Source organism: Poecilia reticulata, linkage group LG12, assembly GCF_000633615.1.
Source record: "Poecilia reticulata strain Guanapo linkage group LG12, Guppy_female_1.0+MT, whole genome shotgun sequence".
Classification (NCBI taxonomy): Eukaryota; Metazoa; Chordata; class Actinopteri; order Cyprinodontiformes; family Poeciliidae; genus Poecilia; species Poecilia reticulata.
This window is the reverse complement of record NC_024342.1, coordinates 16,736,386-16,755,253: the sequence shown is the minus strand read 5'-3', so window position 1 is coordinate 16,755,253 and position 18,868 is coordinate 16,736,386. Positions and strand designations below refer to the sequence as shown.

At 40.0% G+C, this 18,868-nt stretch overlaps 1 protein-coding gene across 4 annotated transcripts in view; it reads left to right on the top strand.

Annotated features, from left to right (window-relative positions):
- The window catches only part of unc5cb (unc-5 netrin receptor Cb), a 142,843-nt gene that overhangs the window by 103,213 nt on the left and 20,762 nt on the right, over positions 1-18,868 (top strand). Inside the window, exons 5-8 of one of the 4 annotated variants that reach the window (XM_008424252.2) lie at positions 9,436-9,616; positions 12,731-12,898; positions 13,163-13,327; positions 18,507-18,563. In XM_008424252.2, coding sequence (XP_008422474.1) covers positions 9,436-9,616; positions 12,731-12,898; positions 13,163-13,327; positions 18,507-18,563 — 571 coding nt within the window. The remainder of the gene's footprint in view (positions 1-9,435; positions 9,617-12,730; positions 12,899-13,162; positions 13,328-18,506; positions 18,564-18,868) is intronic. The other 3 variants (XM_017307961.1, XM_008424253.2, XM_008424254.2) reach the window with 3 other exon arrangements.

The window sequence follows — 18,868 nt, the reverse complement described above, 5'->3', positions numbered from 1 at the left end:
TATTCTGACCTTGTTTTCTAAATCTGTTCTAATTTCTGACAGTAAAACACAATGAGAATTGTGACCTTGTAAGAAACGTATCCTACTATAAAGGACTTTTCTTGCCTCAACAATTTAAAGTGGCTTAATTTACACATGGGAATAAGAAAAAAAAAGAAACTGAACTTAGAGTAAGAAGACACAATGAAAACAATAGAACTGAGGTTAACTCAAAATGAAGCAATGTGGAAAATTGCACTCCCTGCTTTCAATTAGCTCCCCATTCCTAGGAACCTGTACTTTCTCCCCCAAAAATGATTTTACTTCTCAAATTCTTCTATCATTTTTCGCTATTACATGTATCACAAACTAAACACACTCTTTAACCTTAAAATTATCTAATTATATCGTTATTGCTGATTTAATGTCTCAGTAACAACTTTACCCAGATTTATTTAATGTGTTTATGAAGATCTGACACAATAAAAAAGGCTTTTGTTTGTAATATAACACCACAACTCAAATATAAACCTAAATTTCAGACTGTTATAAAATGATTTGCAGTAGTTTTTATACTGTACACAATACATGTGTATTTTCTTACTTTTATGAAAACAATGTTTTTGTGGCTTTGTGGTCTGTGTCGGTGGTCTGTGTTTTCTGGTTCTTCTAATACTTTCTTATCTTCATTGGTTATGCTAAATGACGCCCTGATTCTCCATATACAAATGCAAAACATCAATAAACATGCATCTCCCTCTGCTGAGGATCCCTGCTGAAAGGACAGGCTAACCCTAACTTACTTGGATAAGAATATGTTCTTGTTGTTGTTCCAATTAATTAAGTTTGCATAAATCTCACCATCAGAGCTGTTTTCTGCGTCATAAACGAGGCTATTTGTTTTATTAGCCATAGTTATTGATGAACAGTGTTTCACAGCAGTCAGGTCTTTATCAGCAGGTTGTTGGTTTGATGAAGAGCTGAGCTTTGGCTGGATGGGTCACAAAACAGACGGTCCAAGAGATGGCAGAAGACGAGATGTGCTCCCTTTTAACTGTGAAATTTTGGGACACTTTATTTGGTGCATACTTGGCGTAATAATAACTTGTTTACAATGTGGGATGTTTCTATAGAAACTCCAATATATTCCAAACAGTCTAATCACTGAGCTTTATTGACATCGCCAGCTTTTCCTTTGAGCATACACCACATGAATGTCTGGTATTCTTGATGATTAGGCTTAGTTTCACTTTAAAGGTGATTTGGAAGCAAACCAGAAGCAGCATATTAGCTTGCCTTGCCAACAAGAAGCTAAGCACTTTTTCCCAGGGAGAATCGGGCCTCATTGAGCTATGAAGGGGTACCAGGAATGTCAAGAGTAACAGCACTTCAGTGCCCACGGAAACAGCTAAGTGCATTTTCATCAAGGCTTCCCGTGGGAGTTAATGTGTTAGTGGGCACCTGACTGCAGCCCTGTTGCAGCCAACCAAAGATTGCCCTTCAGGTGCTCACTTGCCAATCACCAAAGTTTTCCAGTGTAAAGGCTGTGATTTCCTGTATTGGCTCACATTTGTGAACTTCTGGTTTTCTTCGTGAGTCACTTCTCTTCTTGCTGTCACATTCCAGTGGGTCAGCTTTACCTGGAAATTGTCACGCCGGAGAAGCTTTTCTGTGCTGCAGTCTATTTATTCGGGCTTCCTGTGAGTAAGAAAAGAGTTTTAAGATGAGATAGAAATGTGCTTTCAAAGCTAATTAGTGGACTACTTCACTGTGTTGCGCGAGCTATGACTACAACACGGCAAAATAAAGTCCCTTTGCATTTGGCTCCAAATTTCCACGATGGAACAATTGATCACTTAAGACATTCAAATAGATCACAGAGTGAAAGAATGGAGTCATTTTATCATTGACATTGAAAAGGGGAAGAAAATCTTAAAACTATCTCATGGTTCTTATTTTTAATCATTTCTAGGCATTTAACTGTATATAAATTCCTAATAATTATAGAGACAACCCTTTTTGGTTGGGCTTGGATGTTTACTCTGAAGGCAGCTCTTCGGTGTCATTATAGCTTCTCATTAAGCTGCAATGGAGAAAGAAAGTGAACTAAACCAAATCTTGAGTCAGTGTATTCAACTGCGATAATGTACGTTGCTCTCTCAACACTGAACCTAATTACTCACCTTTAACCCTGTCCAGTGGAACATAATCAGCACAGTGGCACTGACAAAAACCTACTGTACTCCTGCTGTAATGTCTTGTATAAAAAAAATAAAAAATCCAACCATACACTGACACTACATAGACGGGGTCTGACCATGTTCGCTTCTACAGTCCATTCTGGTCCAAATCTATTCAGTATCTTCGCATTGCTCTGTCCTGTCTGATCAACACCATCTGATCTGCAAGTTGAAAATAATTTTTGTGAATTTGGGCTTGTGAATATTTATACCACTCACAATCCCACACTTGTCATGCATGCATCTGCAGAGCATATGGCTTCTTCTCTGATAATAAATGATTTAATTATCAGTTGGTAACCTATTGTGGTTCATCCTGCAGGTTTGTCATTTGACTCTGGAGAGGAAATGCTCTGAAAAAAGGGATAAATGAATAATTTAGGCGAGACAGATAGTTAGACTTCACATGAAGGAGCTGAAGAGCTCATAATGACTTCTTTGTCGCACATTTCTGAGGAACATTTTTTTCTTCACCTTTCTTGTCTTTTCACACCCTTCTCTTCCCCCACACACTGCTGTGCACTCTATTTCTGACTCTGCGGTGAGTAATGACTGCTTTTGCCTCGCGTCGGTTCTTAACAAGTGTGTGGACTGTACATAGTGTGTTCTGTGTATTAGGCTAATTAATGTTGTGCTGGCACAGCCAGGCAGAGCACTGAGGCGTCCCGCTTGGTGGCTACTCCCACGTTGCTGCTGCAGCGTGGTTTGCAGCCAGGTTTGCAGACTATAGAGGGGGGAAGGAATGACAGTGGTAGGACATTGAAATGGTCGTTTAAGGACCACAGATAGAACTTTGGCTCATTGCGTGCAAAATATTGAGAAATGACAAACATCTTAAGTCTTTTGTACGTCAATGTAAAAGTATTCATGTGTTTTGAACTATTTCACATTTTGTCCCAGTATGAGAACAAACTTCTCTGTGTTTCAGAGACCAACGTAGGAAAAGTACAATTGTGAAGTTTAAGAAAAAGTAATGCATCTCTATGAATATGTTTTACAGATAAATATATAAAACGTTTTTTGCTCTCTTTAATACTACTTTAATAAAATTCAGTGCAGTCTTTTGCCTTCAAAAGCCACCTAATTGCTTGAACATTGCTTTTTGCTAAGGCCTTGGAAATGTATTAGGGAATATTAGTCGCACGTCAGAGAAAAAGTTTAACGAAGTTTAAAACCGGGTTAGTTTACAAAGCAATGTTCTAGACTTTTAACATTACACAGATTACAGTTCAGTCGATCATCAAGAAATAGAGTTAATTGCAAAGTTACCAAGCTGTTATCATGACAGGCTGGCAAGGAAGCAACAGTGAGGCCCACTGTTAGTCTGGAAAAGCTGCAGAGATCCAAAGCTCAGATGTAAGGGATTCCATTTAGATAAATTAGTGAATTTTTCTATCTTTTCTATCTGGGTACCTGACTGCAGCCCTGTTGCAGCCAACCAAAGATTGCCCTTCAGGTGCTCACCTGCCAATCACCAAAGTTTTCCAGTGTAAAGGCCGTGCTTTCCTGTATTGGCTCACATTTGTGAACTTTTGGTTTCACTAATCTTATCTAAATGGAATCCCTTACATCTGAGCTTTGAATCTCTGCAGCTTTTCCAGAGTAACAGTGGGCCTATCTATCTTCATGCAAAACACTTCCTGTTAAAAACGTAACACTGCACATTACCTCAGACACACCATTTCCACAATGACAGTGACAACATGATGCTGTGGGGATTTCTTTCTTCAGAGGGAATAAAAAGCTAATAGAAATGTATTGGGATTGTGGCTGGAGCATATCATGAAAGAAGACCAAACTGTCTCAAGACCGAGGTTCACCTGCCAGCAGGACATAAACAAACAGCCAGAATTACAAAAAATTAATGAGGAATTTTCTGCAAAATCTCTAAATTTGTTCACATATATCCAGACGTGGGAGTTTGAACTATATTGCAAAGCAGAGTGAGCAAATACTTATGCTTTCAGGTGTGTGAAGCTGGCAGAAACATAGATTGATGGTGCACTTGCAGCAAATGATGGTTTTACAAAGAACTGACTCAGGGTGACTAAAATATACAGCATATATAAACTCTTCAGGACTAAAACTAATTAAGATTTTCTTCCCACATGCTGCTATATGTTGGACTATCACATAAAGTCATAATAAAAAAAGTAGTTGGGTAGTTAGGTTTTAACTTTGTAAACCTAACATTCAGCTTATTTATTTTGCTTTACACAATGTCCAACACATTTTGATCCTGACCATGCTGGTCTTTTTCATTGCTTTAGGTTCATTAGGATGTTTTTTGTTTTTTTTCTGTCATTGCAAACCTTCTTTTTCTGATAACCAGTTAAGTCTTCGCAGCTCCACCTATAATCCCAAAACGTGCCCATCTTTTATTCTTTCATGTCCATCCTCGACCCTCTCCAATGATGGGTCAAGTGTATATTTTGAAACGGTGGTAACTGTTATCGTACAGAGGCACCTGCTCCCCCGTCTCCGTCCTGTTTTTCCCCTGCATTGCTCCTTTTTTTTCCCCACATCTTCCTCTCCTCCACTCTGGGTCTAAGTTTCCATCTCGCTGTCTGTCACTTGGCTGTATCCGATGACAGCTGACATGTGGCAATTTCCCGGTCGTTAATGACAAGAAATGTGCCAATTACCTCTCTGGATGTTTCGCTGCCAATCAGACACTAACGAGCTGTGAGAGTGTGTCTTTGCATGGGCGTGCAAGTTTGTGCATCTGTACATGTGCACGCTTTTACGTCTGCTGGCATCAAAGAAGATTTGCGAATTGCAAAAAGAGCTATAGTGTTTTGCAGACTTTGATCTTGTGAAATTTGCTGAAGAAATTGTTTTGCCATTTTCTCTTGGTTTTGGCACAGAATTAAATATTGGTGATCTGTTGTTACTTTTGTTCACTCTTTCCAGTTTATAATATAAAATTCTGCCACAATCTTTTTCCTTGTCACTCTTATTTCCTTCCCGCCCCTCCATCTGCACTGAAAGGTTCTTTTGTTCAAATTTTAATTACCTTTTCCCGCAAAAGTGCTCTTGACATCTGAACGCAGCACGTCTGGAAAGTCTGCCTCTATGATTGGTGAAAATTGGATAACCACCTCTTTGTATCTACTGTCAATCTCTTTTTTTCACCAAAAACCCCCTTCTGATGCTTTTTACCAGCGCCTTCTTCTCAGCATCGACTTACGCAAGTGCGAAAAGAGAAAATATTTATCATGTCAAGTAAAAAAAAAAAAAAAACCCATTCTTTCTCTTGTTTGCATCATTTAATTTGTTCTATTCAGGACTTTTTCAGCACAAGAACAAAAGACACAGAAAGTGACAATGAGATCACTGTCAAATCTTTGTTCTCTAAACTCCCGGGCTCTTCTCTCTCCCTCTCTTTCTGGCAGAATATTTTTCTTTTCATTCAGAATTAAGACTAGATTTAATTTTAACCCAAATATCCACTAACAGCCTTTCCAGCCCCTATTAACTACATGCCTTTAGACATTATTTAAAAATGACTTGCAGTCTGTTGTTGTTTGTTGGTATTTTGTTCTATAATCTTGACTATTTCTAAACATACTTTTCTAGACCTATTTAATAACATTACACAATAAAAGTAAAAGACCCTGCAGATCACTGAACTCTGACAATGTGATGCTCAACTCCTGAAAAGCCTGACAGATTTTAATGCTGCAGCTTCAGCAGGTGTCAGGACAAGTAAGTTTAAATGAAATAGCAGGAGCAGATTTAGCCGCTGCGGGCTAAGATGACTAATTATAAATAGTATAGATGATCGCCTTTCACATGAGCCAGCTCAAACTTTGGCTGGCACAGATTAAAACTGATTTGTGAAAATGTTCTCGGGCAAGAGCAGTTTTTTTATTACAGTGTACTGTGTCTTACAACGTTTGCATGAACGATGATCAGGAAAATGGGTAACTGAATGAGATTTTCTCTTTGATTATTTGTACCTTTGCCAGATTTTGAATGTAACCTATTGTCAGTCAACCAAGATGTTTGCTTCTGTGATAGCTGTCGTTCGAAAGACAATGAAACAATGCAAAAGCACCGTCAATTTCAAAAAATAGTTTACATTTAGCTAAAAATCTCATTAAAAAAATACATGGTCCCTCTTTTGCTTTGATTTATTAGGCCTCCTTGTTATCGTTCTAATCTTTTGATCCCTGCACAGATTCTCTATCAAATTCAAGTCTGGGTTTTGTTTGGCCCAGTTCAAAATATTTATATAATTTCCAATGAGATTAAAACAAGTTGCATTTTTTTTTAATGCCAAATAGTTCCTGCACTGCAGTGTTTAAGGGAAGTTTAAATCTCTGAATGTACAAGGTCTTCATCTGAGTAAAACATTAATATTCTTAGGAGAAAGCCTTTTAAGCATTAGTATTTGGGAAGTTTTTTTTTCTTTTAAATTCGATAAACTAAACATTATATTTTAAAAATGAATGAATAATAAAAAAAATGAAAGTAAAGCAACTGTGCAAATGGGTAAAAAGACATATTTTGCCGTTAACATACACTGCTCATGTCTTTCCTGGTTGTTTTTTGTATTCAAACAGCATTGCTTCAAATAAGCTCTGCTTTAAATTGTCAGTGCTTTATATGAAAACCTACATTTTAACCCAGCAGACTTGGTGATAGACAGTTTATTGCATCCTCCATACTTTGCAATAAAAGCAATGCTGCATTTAATTGCAGCAAAATCAAATAAGCGAAAGGTTTAGTTTCAGTTTGCAGACAGACAGCGGTGGAATCGTATCCCTCCTGGCTCCATGAAATTGATTAGGCTGATACATGTTTATGAAGGAAAACACTCATAAACACCAAATCTGCAGAGAAAACACATCAAGAATATGGAGGTTTACTGTAAACCGCCCCTCATATAAAACTCACACCCGCTGTTTGTTGAGAATCAAGTATGCTATGGGAGTAGAGTGTTATGAGATGCATCTTGTTGATGTTGCACACCTTGATTTGAAAGACGTTTAGTGTGAAAAGAAAGTTTTTTTGTTGTTGTTTTTTTTTCTCAGGCATATTCAGCGTGTTCCCACTGGATGAGAGGAAGCGGGCGTTCTGCAGAGGTGTTATGCCGCAGGCGTCTCTTAATGTTTGTCACCTCAAACTGAGGCAGATAGTGGTGGAGCTGGTGGTACCCTGCTTCAAGCGTAGCACCTGGTGCATTTTCACAAATCAGTCAATCTTCTCTTTCAAGAGACTTCTAACAGTGGTGGTCTTATAACAATGGCCAATTGTGCGTCAGATGGCGTTTCTGTAGATATCCAACAACAGTGGCTGTTTTGTCTTGGCAGGACTCATATCAGGTTATTGCCCCACTTTTGGAGATACTTTATCTCCCCTGAGAAGGACACTTTATAAACATCGAGCCTTATCTTCGTCTGTTCTCCTCATCAAGTCCCACTCCTAGCGGGGTACTTCGATGCACAGGAAGGTAGTCTGTTTGCCAGGCATCCTCATCGCTGGACAGTTCCTTTGAAGAATACCAAACACCCAGGAAACGTGTCTGAATCAAAGTGACTGCAGAAAACGAGAAAGGCACGTGTTGTTCTTTTGAAGAATAAGAAAGGAAAGAAAAAAAAAACCTCTGAACCTTCGCACCTCTTAAAGAGAAAAGGAGGATCTTGGAGAATTACAGTCAAATAAAGGCTCCAAATGATTCCTTGTTCCGCGATGGAGCCGGGAGTTCAATATCAGAATGATTCAGAGAAATGAAACTCATAAGGAAAGGTCAGAGAGCCTCTCGGCTTTCACAGTTGTAGAGAGTTTGCTTTTCTCCGCTGCCTGACAATGCTGCTGTTACTGTAGTGCTTTGTTCTGGGGAGGAATAAAAAGAGCATGATAGCTATTGACTTTTTGTAGTCGGACCTCTGAGACATAAACAATGGTGCTGTAATCCTGGCTTTCACTGCTATATGAGAAATTGGACAGAAACAGGAAAAACTATGGCAGTTTAAATGCTTCAATGATTGTGAGTTTTTCTCCTATAATTTAATGAGGTCATTCTATCTGTTATTTATTGTCTTTTCCAGTGGCGGTTCTTGCATGAATGCTGCCATAGAGGAGCCCCTTTTTCTTCACCTTCGTAGATATCCAAGCATTCATTCATTGTTTTTGACTGCTTAATCTTTGCTAGAGTGTTTGGGTTGTCACACCTTTAGAGTTGATGTTTAACCCGTCCTGCATGTTTTTGGACTGTGGAACAAGGGCAAAGCTCCCAAAGAGAACCGACACATACATCGGGACAACTTCTGAAATCCTATTCAGAAAAAATGCACAGCTTGGATTTAAGCACAGACCCTTGTTGCTGCACAAAACCCATTCTAACAGCTGTAGTCTGTTTTTTTTAGTTAGGATTGTCCACAAATGACCTGTTTACATATTGAGATTGTTTTGTTTGTGTCAGTTTTAGGTTGCCCTGTCACCAAAAACATATCTAAAAGATGGTCTTTGATGACAGGCTGCACAGTGGCGCAGTTGGTAGAACTGTTGCCTTGCAGCAAGAAGGTTCTGGGTTCGATTCCCGGCCCCGGTCTTTCTGCATGGAGTTTGCATGTTCTCCCTGTGCATGGTGGGTTTTCTCCGGGTACTCCGGTTTCCTCCCACAGTCTAAAAACCTGACTTAATTGGCCTCTCCAAATTGTCCCTAGGTGTGAGTGTGTGTGTATGTGGTTGTTTGTCCTGTGTGTCTCTGTGTTGCCTGCGACAGACTGGCCACCTGTCCAGGGTGAACCCCGCCTCTCGCCCGGAACATTAGCTGAAGATGGGCACCAGCAACCCTCCTGAACCCACTAAGGGGCAAGGGTGTAAAGAAGATGGATGGATGGGTCTTGGATGACTGTTTTTGACAAGCAGAAGTCCTAAACTGCATTTTAAAGAATCTGTGTTCAGTGCATCATAATCCAGGTTAAGTTTGACCAGTCTATGTATTTTATTCAAATTTTTAACTACATTTGGTCAAAGATAGTCTTTAGCTTTGAAATTCGGTGTCATTACTTCTGTAAGTCATTTGCAGAGTACGGCCATATTTTCTTACAGTGTATGCACTAGATGGGGAAAAAATAAGCAATATAAATCCCTGCTGAGTTCAATGTAGGAATACATTAAAACCTTACTGCTCATGTTTTTCATCCCAAAATACTGGCTGTTGTATTTTTTATTTTTTTTACTATTTTTTTCATTTCATTTTTAGGTGGAGTGGTTAAAGAATGAAGAAGTTATTGATCCTGCAGACGACAGAAACTTCTACATCACCATCGACCACAACCTGATAATAAAACAAGCCCGCTTGTCCGACACCGCCAACTACACCTGCGTGGCGAAGAACATTGTGGCCAAAAGACGCAGCACCACCGCCACAGTTATTGTCTACGGTAAAACTCATGTCTTACACGGCGGTTCCAACTTTTTCATAACTCCAACTGAGTTTTTCTGGCATCTTTCAAACAGTTTAGTAATGCTCACAGTTTCTGACAGTGTTAATCTGATAATTCACCAACTCAAACGCTCAACCATTTGATCTGAAAAACTTCCACATCAGCCACATGACAGGTTTGTGAAGTCAGAGGAAAAAGTGTTGAATCCTGTCACAAGGTCGGCTCAAGTCAAAATAAATCAAATTTCAAAGTCGCTGTGCGCGAAGTGGGAATCAGTCTGTCACCCGTAGAGAGTAACATTCGCTCATTTTGTTTCTGCCGGAAGGTGTGTGGGGAGCAGAGGATTTACGGTTTTCTGAACTGTGAGAGAGGTGTAGATGTAGCTGAGCCGTTCTTAAAGAGACCCCCGCTGTGGCTCCTGCATAGGCTCAGCTACCGTCTCCCCAACATCAACCAGCTTGGTTCTTACCGCACAGCATGGCTATAAAGATAAACTCCAGCGAGTGTAGGAGGCTCAAGACTGAACAAATGACACATAAAACAAATGTTCTTTAGATACAATATTGTTGTTTTTGAGTGAAAATAGCTTGATAGCTCAATTAATCAAAACTTACGGCTTCTGTCTACTCTGTTCAATTTGTTCCAGACGGCAAACTGCTCACAGCTATTATACTCTATGAGAATACCTCTGATAACCTTTTTTTATCATATGTCTTCCAGCTCTTAGTATATCATAGCTATATCAATTTCCATGTCTTCTGTTGAGAAACATGTACAACAGCAAAAAGGATTGTAAGATATGCAAGAACTCAACTAAAAATTGCAAAAAAGTGATAATGGAAAACCAAACTCCCATCATGATTGCATACCACTGTAGCCAACCAAGATGAAAGTTTTGGGATCTTATAAGGGGGAGGATTTATATCTCAGTTTACCCAGTGAGTAAGAGAGAATCATGAGAAGTGTTGTCTTGGTAACAGACCATCACTCTAACCTGATATTTGAAAGCGCTCCGTGGCAAGCTTAATGATATATGATATAAATTGTAATTGAAAAGAAAAGAAAAAATCTCTGTCAGCCTTCCAGTTGATGCAATTTCTGCCCCATTTCTCTCCACTGTTACCGGTTTTATTTAATGACAGCTAACTTTTTTACAAACAGCATCTTAAATAAACACTATATCAGTCTTTTCCTTTCTGAAAACCTTGTGCTTTTTGCTTTATGCTGTTTCTAAATGCTTTGCAAGACAGCACTATCACTATATTTCATACTTTCAAGATGGAAGGCTTTCAAGGGTTAAACAACATGATAAATGTCCTTTAAATACAGATGCAGTAGACGCATATAAATAATATAGAAGTGACCAGATGCTTGCAACCGATACTGCCACCAGGGTAAAGTTTCAAATCCATAATCTTCTCATCTCTTCCTTCCATCCCCGACTCTCTCCTGGACCAGCAAGTGGTGTTGCATTCATAGAGGGACTTTGTTTTTGTTTATCAACTATTTTTCACAGCTGAGTGGATACTGGGAATAATGTAGCCATTTGGGGATCAGTGCAGCAGTAATGTACAAATGTAGGAGAGCAGATTTCAGGCACAAGGCTTTCATGTCACCAGCACAGTCTTTTAGGATTAAGTGTCAGAAAAGTGCTTTGATGTCAGCTCATTCTTTTCATTTCAAAGATGGGATACTCACACATTCAAGTACAATTGTGCTGCATGTGTAAGTATTCATACTGCCCCATGCAGCAGGATGGGAATACCCTACGGATGAGGGAGAGTTGTTTGATACTAGTGATGGGGGGGGGAACTGAGATGGATTTGCAGTATTTCCAAACCAACTCACAAAAAGGACACTGGGAAGAGGAGATGACAACAAAATCTGGGTTTGGAGAGAGACAATGAGCGAAGGAGAGAAGACGGAGCTCTAATCCTCCGTAGGAAAGAAAGAAAAAAAAAAGACAGCGCAGAAATCTTGGCTCTCCTTTGAGACCAATGTTTTTCAGGAGGGGGTTTTCCACTCACCATGTCACATTTGAAAGTTGTTGGCTCCGAGGGGCCCGGTTTCACCATCTCAAATGCAGCAGACTTGTTCTCAGCCACAAGCCCTGGTGTCACTCTGCACTGGATTTAGCTGCCGACAGAGATGGATGAGGGAGGTAAGAGAGGCATTAGGAGGAATCAGTGAATGGAAAAGGCAGCAACTGGACCAAAATTGACACGCTGGCCGCATCAGATAGTAATCACCCAAGATTGTCACGGCCCAAATGCAAAACCTGAGCAGTTAAAACATGTTATATTATGTGAGAATGACTGGACATGAGCTTTCTTAGTAGGGGATTCTTTTACTTCACAAAACATTTGTGTTTAAACTAATATTTTAGAGAAAACCCTCTTATTTAATGTTAAATTGATATATATTTTTAAACATAAAGGAGGCTACAGCATATTAGTATTAATGTATCATGTCTAATTGATGCAGATAGTGGTGGAGAGACACTGAGATGGTAATAAAAAAAGAGTCAAAAATATGTGGGTCATACTTTTGACACATAAGGAATATCATCATTGTAACTTTCAGCAGCGCTGTTACAATTACATCATATTTCCATGATGCCACACAGATCCAATTAGGATGATGCTACCGATTTATGTGAGAGCAGATACTGGTAAACATCTCTGCCAGCAATTCAGTCATTCAAAATTATTATGGAGTTGACATTTTATAATACCTTTAGCATCCTACGTTAAGAATTAGCTAAATGAGCACAGCTTTGATTGATCTATGTGAAGTAAGTAAACCTTCATATTAACATTTCCAAAAGACTGCCGACATTCTCTAATCCAGCATAATCCAGCGTAGAATTGGATTTTAACCTCCTAACTGTCTTGAGGACATTGGTGTCCTCGTAGAACCATCGTCTGAATGAAAGCATTTTGGGGGGAAAGATAGGACAGCCTGAATGAAGAGTCTAGGTTTTTGTAGAAAATATATCTAGAATCTTCTTAATCCTCTGTGCTTCCAGTCTCTATTTTTACTAACTACTAATCATTGATTAGTTACTGGATGATCCCCATCTCTCACCTCTTTTTATCTTTTTTTCCCCAGTAAATGGTGGGTGGTCAACATGGACAGAGTGGTCAGTGTGTAACAGCCGCTGTGGCCGTGGTTACCAGAAACGGACGCGCAGCTGTACCAACCCAGCTCCTCTGAATGGAGGTTCAATCTGTGAAGGACAGGGCATCCAGAAGCTGCCATGCAATCCTCTCTGCCCAGGTACGGCAACAACAACAACAACAAATAAACAAAACAAAACAATACACCCACCTATTAATGGGCTAAACAGGGTTCAGCAGCACAAGAACTGACTGCATAACATGATGCAACTTGTGCTTGCATATTGTGTCTCCATGCTTACATGTACCTGTTCTCGCTGTTTCAATCAACTCCACTCACTCACCCACTCATGCGCTCATTTGTCTCCGTCTTCCTCATTTCACTCATTCGACCCTCATCCATGTCCTGTCTGCTGTGTGATAGTGGATGGCCTGTGGACAGAGTGGAGTAAGTGGTCCACCTGTGGGACAGAGTGCACCCACTACAGGAGGAGGGAATGCAGCGCCCCGGCACCCAAAAACGGAGGGAAGGACTGTGAGGGCTTGGTGCTCCAGTCTAAGAACTGCACTGACGGCCTGTGCATGCAGAGTGAGTACCCATACTAATCCTGCGCTACTCTCTCTGAACCCGCCGATTCAGAGGAGTCTCTCCGCCTTTTGACCAGAAGTTTTCGCTGTGCTCTTTCATCGCCATGTGCTTCACACCCACATGTAACACTTTCGCCTTGTCTATCACTCAGCTTTTCTTCACCTCACTCAGAAAAACAAGAGCAGAAGCTGGAAAGCCTCTGTCTTTATCTGTCTCATTTTATTCACAATTTTTTTTTTTTTCCCAAAATACCGAACTTCATCCCTGGGAGAACATCTGGTGGTATCCTGTAGTTTATATGCACTCATCAAACGCATTGACTGATTTATTTGAACTGTTCTTTTACCTGGGTGGATTGATTACCAAAAACTTCACTTAATTTAATAAAACAAGAACTTTGTGTACAATTTTGAACTTATTCAGAATTTTCTCTGTTCCACACAGAGATAGAATTACACATTCAAAATGGTGAAAACCCCCAAACCAGAGAACACGGACAGCCCCACAGCACAGAAGAAATACAGATCACATCCAACAAAAGGCAAATGGAGACAACAACATGGCAGGAAACATGTAAACAATTGGAATACATGACATAGACCGAGGACAAATCAGAAGCATAAATACTGGGAAGGTAATCTGTGGAGTAGGAGCAGGTGAGATAGATAAAATGAATGTGGAACAGCTGCAGGGAAGAATAAAAATAGACGCTTAATGGACAAAACACCAGCAAACACAGGGAGAATGTCCTGATCAGATGAACAGTGATTAAATAAAACATGACCAAAAGCCAAAGTCTTAACAAATACAATAAAAGTGAACAGGAACAGATGTGAAAGACACTTGAGAGAAACCGAGCTGTTAAAACCAAACAGGGCCTACAAACTAAAAACGGAACCAAGAGAATGTGTGTACATATTTGAGCCCAGCTGTAGAAGTTTTAGCTCTGTTACAAAAAGTGGAAATCCTTGATCATTTCAAACTTGTGCATCTAATTCTTATTTATAACAATCGTTGATCTTGGATGTTTCATCATCATTCCACCGTGGGAAAAGAGTGGTTTTGATAAATCTTGAAAAGCCCAAAATGAACTACATTGATGCCCCTAATAATACATGTATATCTCTGACCAGAACTGTATATGTAATTTTGAGCTGTGCTCTGGGAAGTTCTGGCACACGCTGTATTTAGGCTTGCTCTGAAATACTCATTTACTGGTCTTACTGTGTTGATGTTGACAAAACAACAGATAAAAGCCAGTTTGTGGTGAAGCCAGAAACTGACTTTTTTCCCCCTCGCATGCAGAGAATTGTTTACTTATGCCTTTTCTGCCAGGAAGTTAAAACCGGCCGCACGGTTTGCCTAATCCAACAATCCTGCTCCCACTTATTTATAACACATTCGCAGATTGAAATCATGAATTTATAGCTTTGATGTGTGTGTGTTTACGACATGGCTGGGCCGTCACAGGGTGAAGTATTTGGCCCCTTCGGCTTCGTCTGAGTAAATGATCTTTGCCATCTTTTCTTCAACAACAAGAGGAAGGGGATGAGCTGTGGAGAGAGGCAAATGCTGCACAGAAACTGAGTTAGACCCTGTCTAGTTTTATAAAACTCTCTTGCAATAAACATCTTTGGAGGTGTTAGATCCAATCACTGTCACTTGTGCCTTCATCATGTGTAAACCTATTACAGATGGTGATTGTGACACTAATTATATAACAGAGGCTCAGCTGCTAGGTGTCTTAAATTTAATAGAGCTGGCAAACACTTTGTGCAGCTTCTGTTGCACCACATTGCAAATGGCTACTAGTAGTAATGCATCACAAGTTAGAGTCAACATTATATTACTAATCAAAGTCCATATTTATTAAGTAAATAAACGTGTCTGCCGAGTACAAGGCCAGGCATTCAGAGAGTGGATTACAAGAATGCATTAGCTGATTTTGTTGAGCGTCATGCGTAGCTTTGCAGAAGCACTCCTGCCCCCGGGACTTTTAATAAATATTTTGTCACATTAAAACTACAAACTTTTTATTGCTTTTATTTGGATATAAAGGCCAAAAGGTGCATTGAACATTTCAGGGGTGAAATTGTGGGGAAGTTTTCTGGAGGAGCTGCAGAGATCCATAGCTCAGGTGGGAGAATCAGACAGCAGGACAGCTATCAGTCATGGATTCCACAAATCTGGGATCTATTGAGTAACAAAAGAAATCTAATGTTGAAAGAAAGACATAAGAAGATATATTAAAGTCTGGCAGAAGCCAGTTAGGGAATAGCCAATATGGGAGAAGATGTGCTGCCCAACTCAGACATTCTTGATTATACTATCCTAGATATGAAACATCCCGACCCCTAGGGACAAGGGTGTGTAGAAAATGGATGGATGGATGGATAGATATGGAACATGGTAATGGCAGCATAATGCTGCAGCAAAGCTTTTCTTCAAGAAAAGCTGCAATTAGATGTGATGGGAAGATGGATGGAGCTAAATATGGAGCTCCATTCATCCAAGGTTCACCTTCCAGTGGGACAACACCTCGGATCGTACAACCAGACCTGCCGTCAGACAGTTTTGATAAAAACATATTCTATATATACAAAGTCTTTATATAAAAATAATTTGGCATCTGTAACAAGACTTGAAAAAGCATGTTCGCAGACATTCTTCCTCTAAAATCAATAAACAGGCTACTTTGTTAAGAAGAACAAGGAGGTGAGGATCACTAGTGCTGCAAAGCTGATAGAGACACCCTGAAAGATTTTCATTTGTAATTACAGAAAACACTGGCTCTGAGTCTGAGGTTTGAATACAAATACAAACCACAAAGATTTATGTTTATACAAAAAAAAAAAGTTGAATTTACTTCATAAAATGTTATGTTGATCTGTTACATGAAATCCCAACAAAATGTTCTGGTTTGTGATTCTAATTTAAAAAGTTTAAAACAAGAACAGAAAAACATTAGAAAAAAGTCTGTGGAGAAGGCTGTGAAAGAGAGTGCAAGACTGAATGTGTTTTTTTTGCTTCAGCATAACAACATATGTTAACCCAACTCTCACCTGCCCTTGTTCTCGCCTAGCTCAGCTCCACCTGTCCCAAGAGCATTAGTACTTGGAGGATTGATGGCTAGTTTGCCGAGAATATAAAGCCATAATGTTATAGATTCAGGATCATTTCAGAGATTGATTTTTTTTTTTGGAAGCTAAGAGGCCAGAGCCACTTACGCCAATGCTAACGACCATTTCCACAAGCATTTAGGAGAACGGCCCATTATCTGAAAGCTCATGTTATGGCAAATATGATTGGGAATGGAAGTTGTGTGCAATCCGAACTCACCTCGGACGGTTGATTCGCTCCCTGCAGTGCTGAGCTGGAATCTGAGCAAACACGTGTCTGTGGATTTCGTTGCAGTTTGATCTTATTTTCTGATGTTTGAATTTATTTAAATCACTTCAATTGCAGTCCATCACAGAGCTCTGCCTGAAGGAATCCGATCTGGCCGGAGCTTGAAACAGAGCCCGATGCTTCGGGCATCCATAACTCCTCACTGTAGAAATACAACTGACCCCAGTCAAGAAGGAAAGAGTTGTGTGATAATTTACTTTGCAGCTTGTTTACTGCATTTTAACAGTCAGGGAGTTTCGGGGTGTTACATTTACTAAAGTTAAATATTGTAAAATTGCTTCAGAAAGAGTTGCACTCTGCACATTCAGAGAAAACCTTTGGATTTCTAACTTGTTCTTCAGCTACCACAGTTCGCCATGGGTGACCCGTCTGTGTTAGGCACTTCCCCTGTGGTCTGCGTTTCTGAATTCATATGTTTTTTGCCGAGCCTCTGGTAACCCCGCTCGCAGACATGACATTTTCTTGACATATCGATCCGCAGAACAGGGAAATCTAGACACCAGCAAGGGCGCACGCTTTATTGCTGTGAGACGAGACGGCACAATCGTGGTGCCAGACTTGATTTCTGCTATTTACACTTTGGCTTAAAGGTCTTGATCAAATTGTCTCCGGATTTTTGGTTTCACGTAGATTAATAAGTAGCAGAGACTGAAATTAACCTTTTAAATTTTTCAATAACGGCTCTTTTCGCAGACAAAAGAACAACGTAGGCCTCCAAGATTGGAAAATTGTCAAGCTAAAGGAGTAATGTTCAACACTCACATTGATTACCTGTGCTATGATCCCAACTTCCTTCCTGGATCTATAAGTAGAGTAAAAAAAAAAGAAAAAAGGATTTTTTTTTTTTTGTCTGGAGCTGCTTGTTTTCCTCTGGAGCCCATCCACTAAAGAAGCCATTATGCTGGTTTTCCAGTTCTCTCAGTCTGGATGTATGGAAACTCCACAGGATGGGTTCAGAAGGGGCATCCGCTTACTGTCGCCTCCCGCTTGCTCCAACCCTGCATCCCCAACGCCTGATTGCATGCACCGACCTCATCTATTACATCATTGATTTTCCTGTCAGTCCACTTGTCTTCCTGTGGCACTCTCCCTTTCCAATAAGGATTTCATTGTTTGTATAGTTGTTTATGGATGTCTCGGGGAGACTGAATATTATGTGTGCTTGTGCGCTGGCTCTGCCTTTCAGTCCGGCTCCAGCTAAAGCTCCTAAAATACCAGCAGGAGCCAGAAAACATTCTATGCCGAAGATTTCCTAAATCTCCCAATCGCACGTGTCCAATTTTTCTAATCGCTGTCCTTCAGCTTTCTCCTCTTTCCGCTTTCCTAACATAATCATTCCTTTTATCTCGTGCACTAACGTCTCCATCCACCTTCCGGTGACAGATGCAAGGCTGTAGGTTCTATTGACTCTGTTGGAGCTCGTACTTTATCAGCCCCTCCATTCCCCTCACCTGCCAGCATCTGTCCTGCTGCTGCCGAAGCACTAAGCCCACTTGATGGATCGTGCCGCTTCCTCAGAGAGCCTCCATGCTCTCCCCCTGTTTTCCCTTCATTCATCTCTATACAGCATGCAAGGAGAGGGGGGGCTAAATCAAGAACGATCACATCCCCGTGTCATCGCTCTTGCTCATGGGTTTGTCGCTGTCTCATTTGTTGAGTTAGTTTTTCTGTTTGAAATTTGATTTTCATCATCCCTCTTTCTTTGCCCTCCCACCTTACCTCTCACGCCCTCCTCCCCATCCACAACCTTTTCTTTCTTTTTTTTTTAAAGGTTCCTTATATCAGAAGTCTACTGAGGCTAATGACGAGGGTGATTTTGGAAATTCATGTGAGTTGTTGTTTATTTTCATCATTTAATTTCTTTTTTTTCTTGTTTGCTGTTATTCCCATGCATGTATGCGTCTCTGTCTCCACCTTTTGTTTTGTGTTTGTTGGTGGGGTTTGTTTTTATAAGCAGCTTATGAACAAACTGTATTTGTCACTACAGTCAAACAAATTTGACATTGAAAATATAATAATAAATAATAATGCATTTTATTTGAAGGCGCCTTTCAAAGCACTCAAGATCACCGAACAAGAAAAAGAAACACTAAAATAAAATAAAACACAAAAAAATATGTCTGCAAAGTTGCA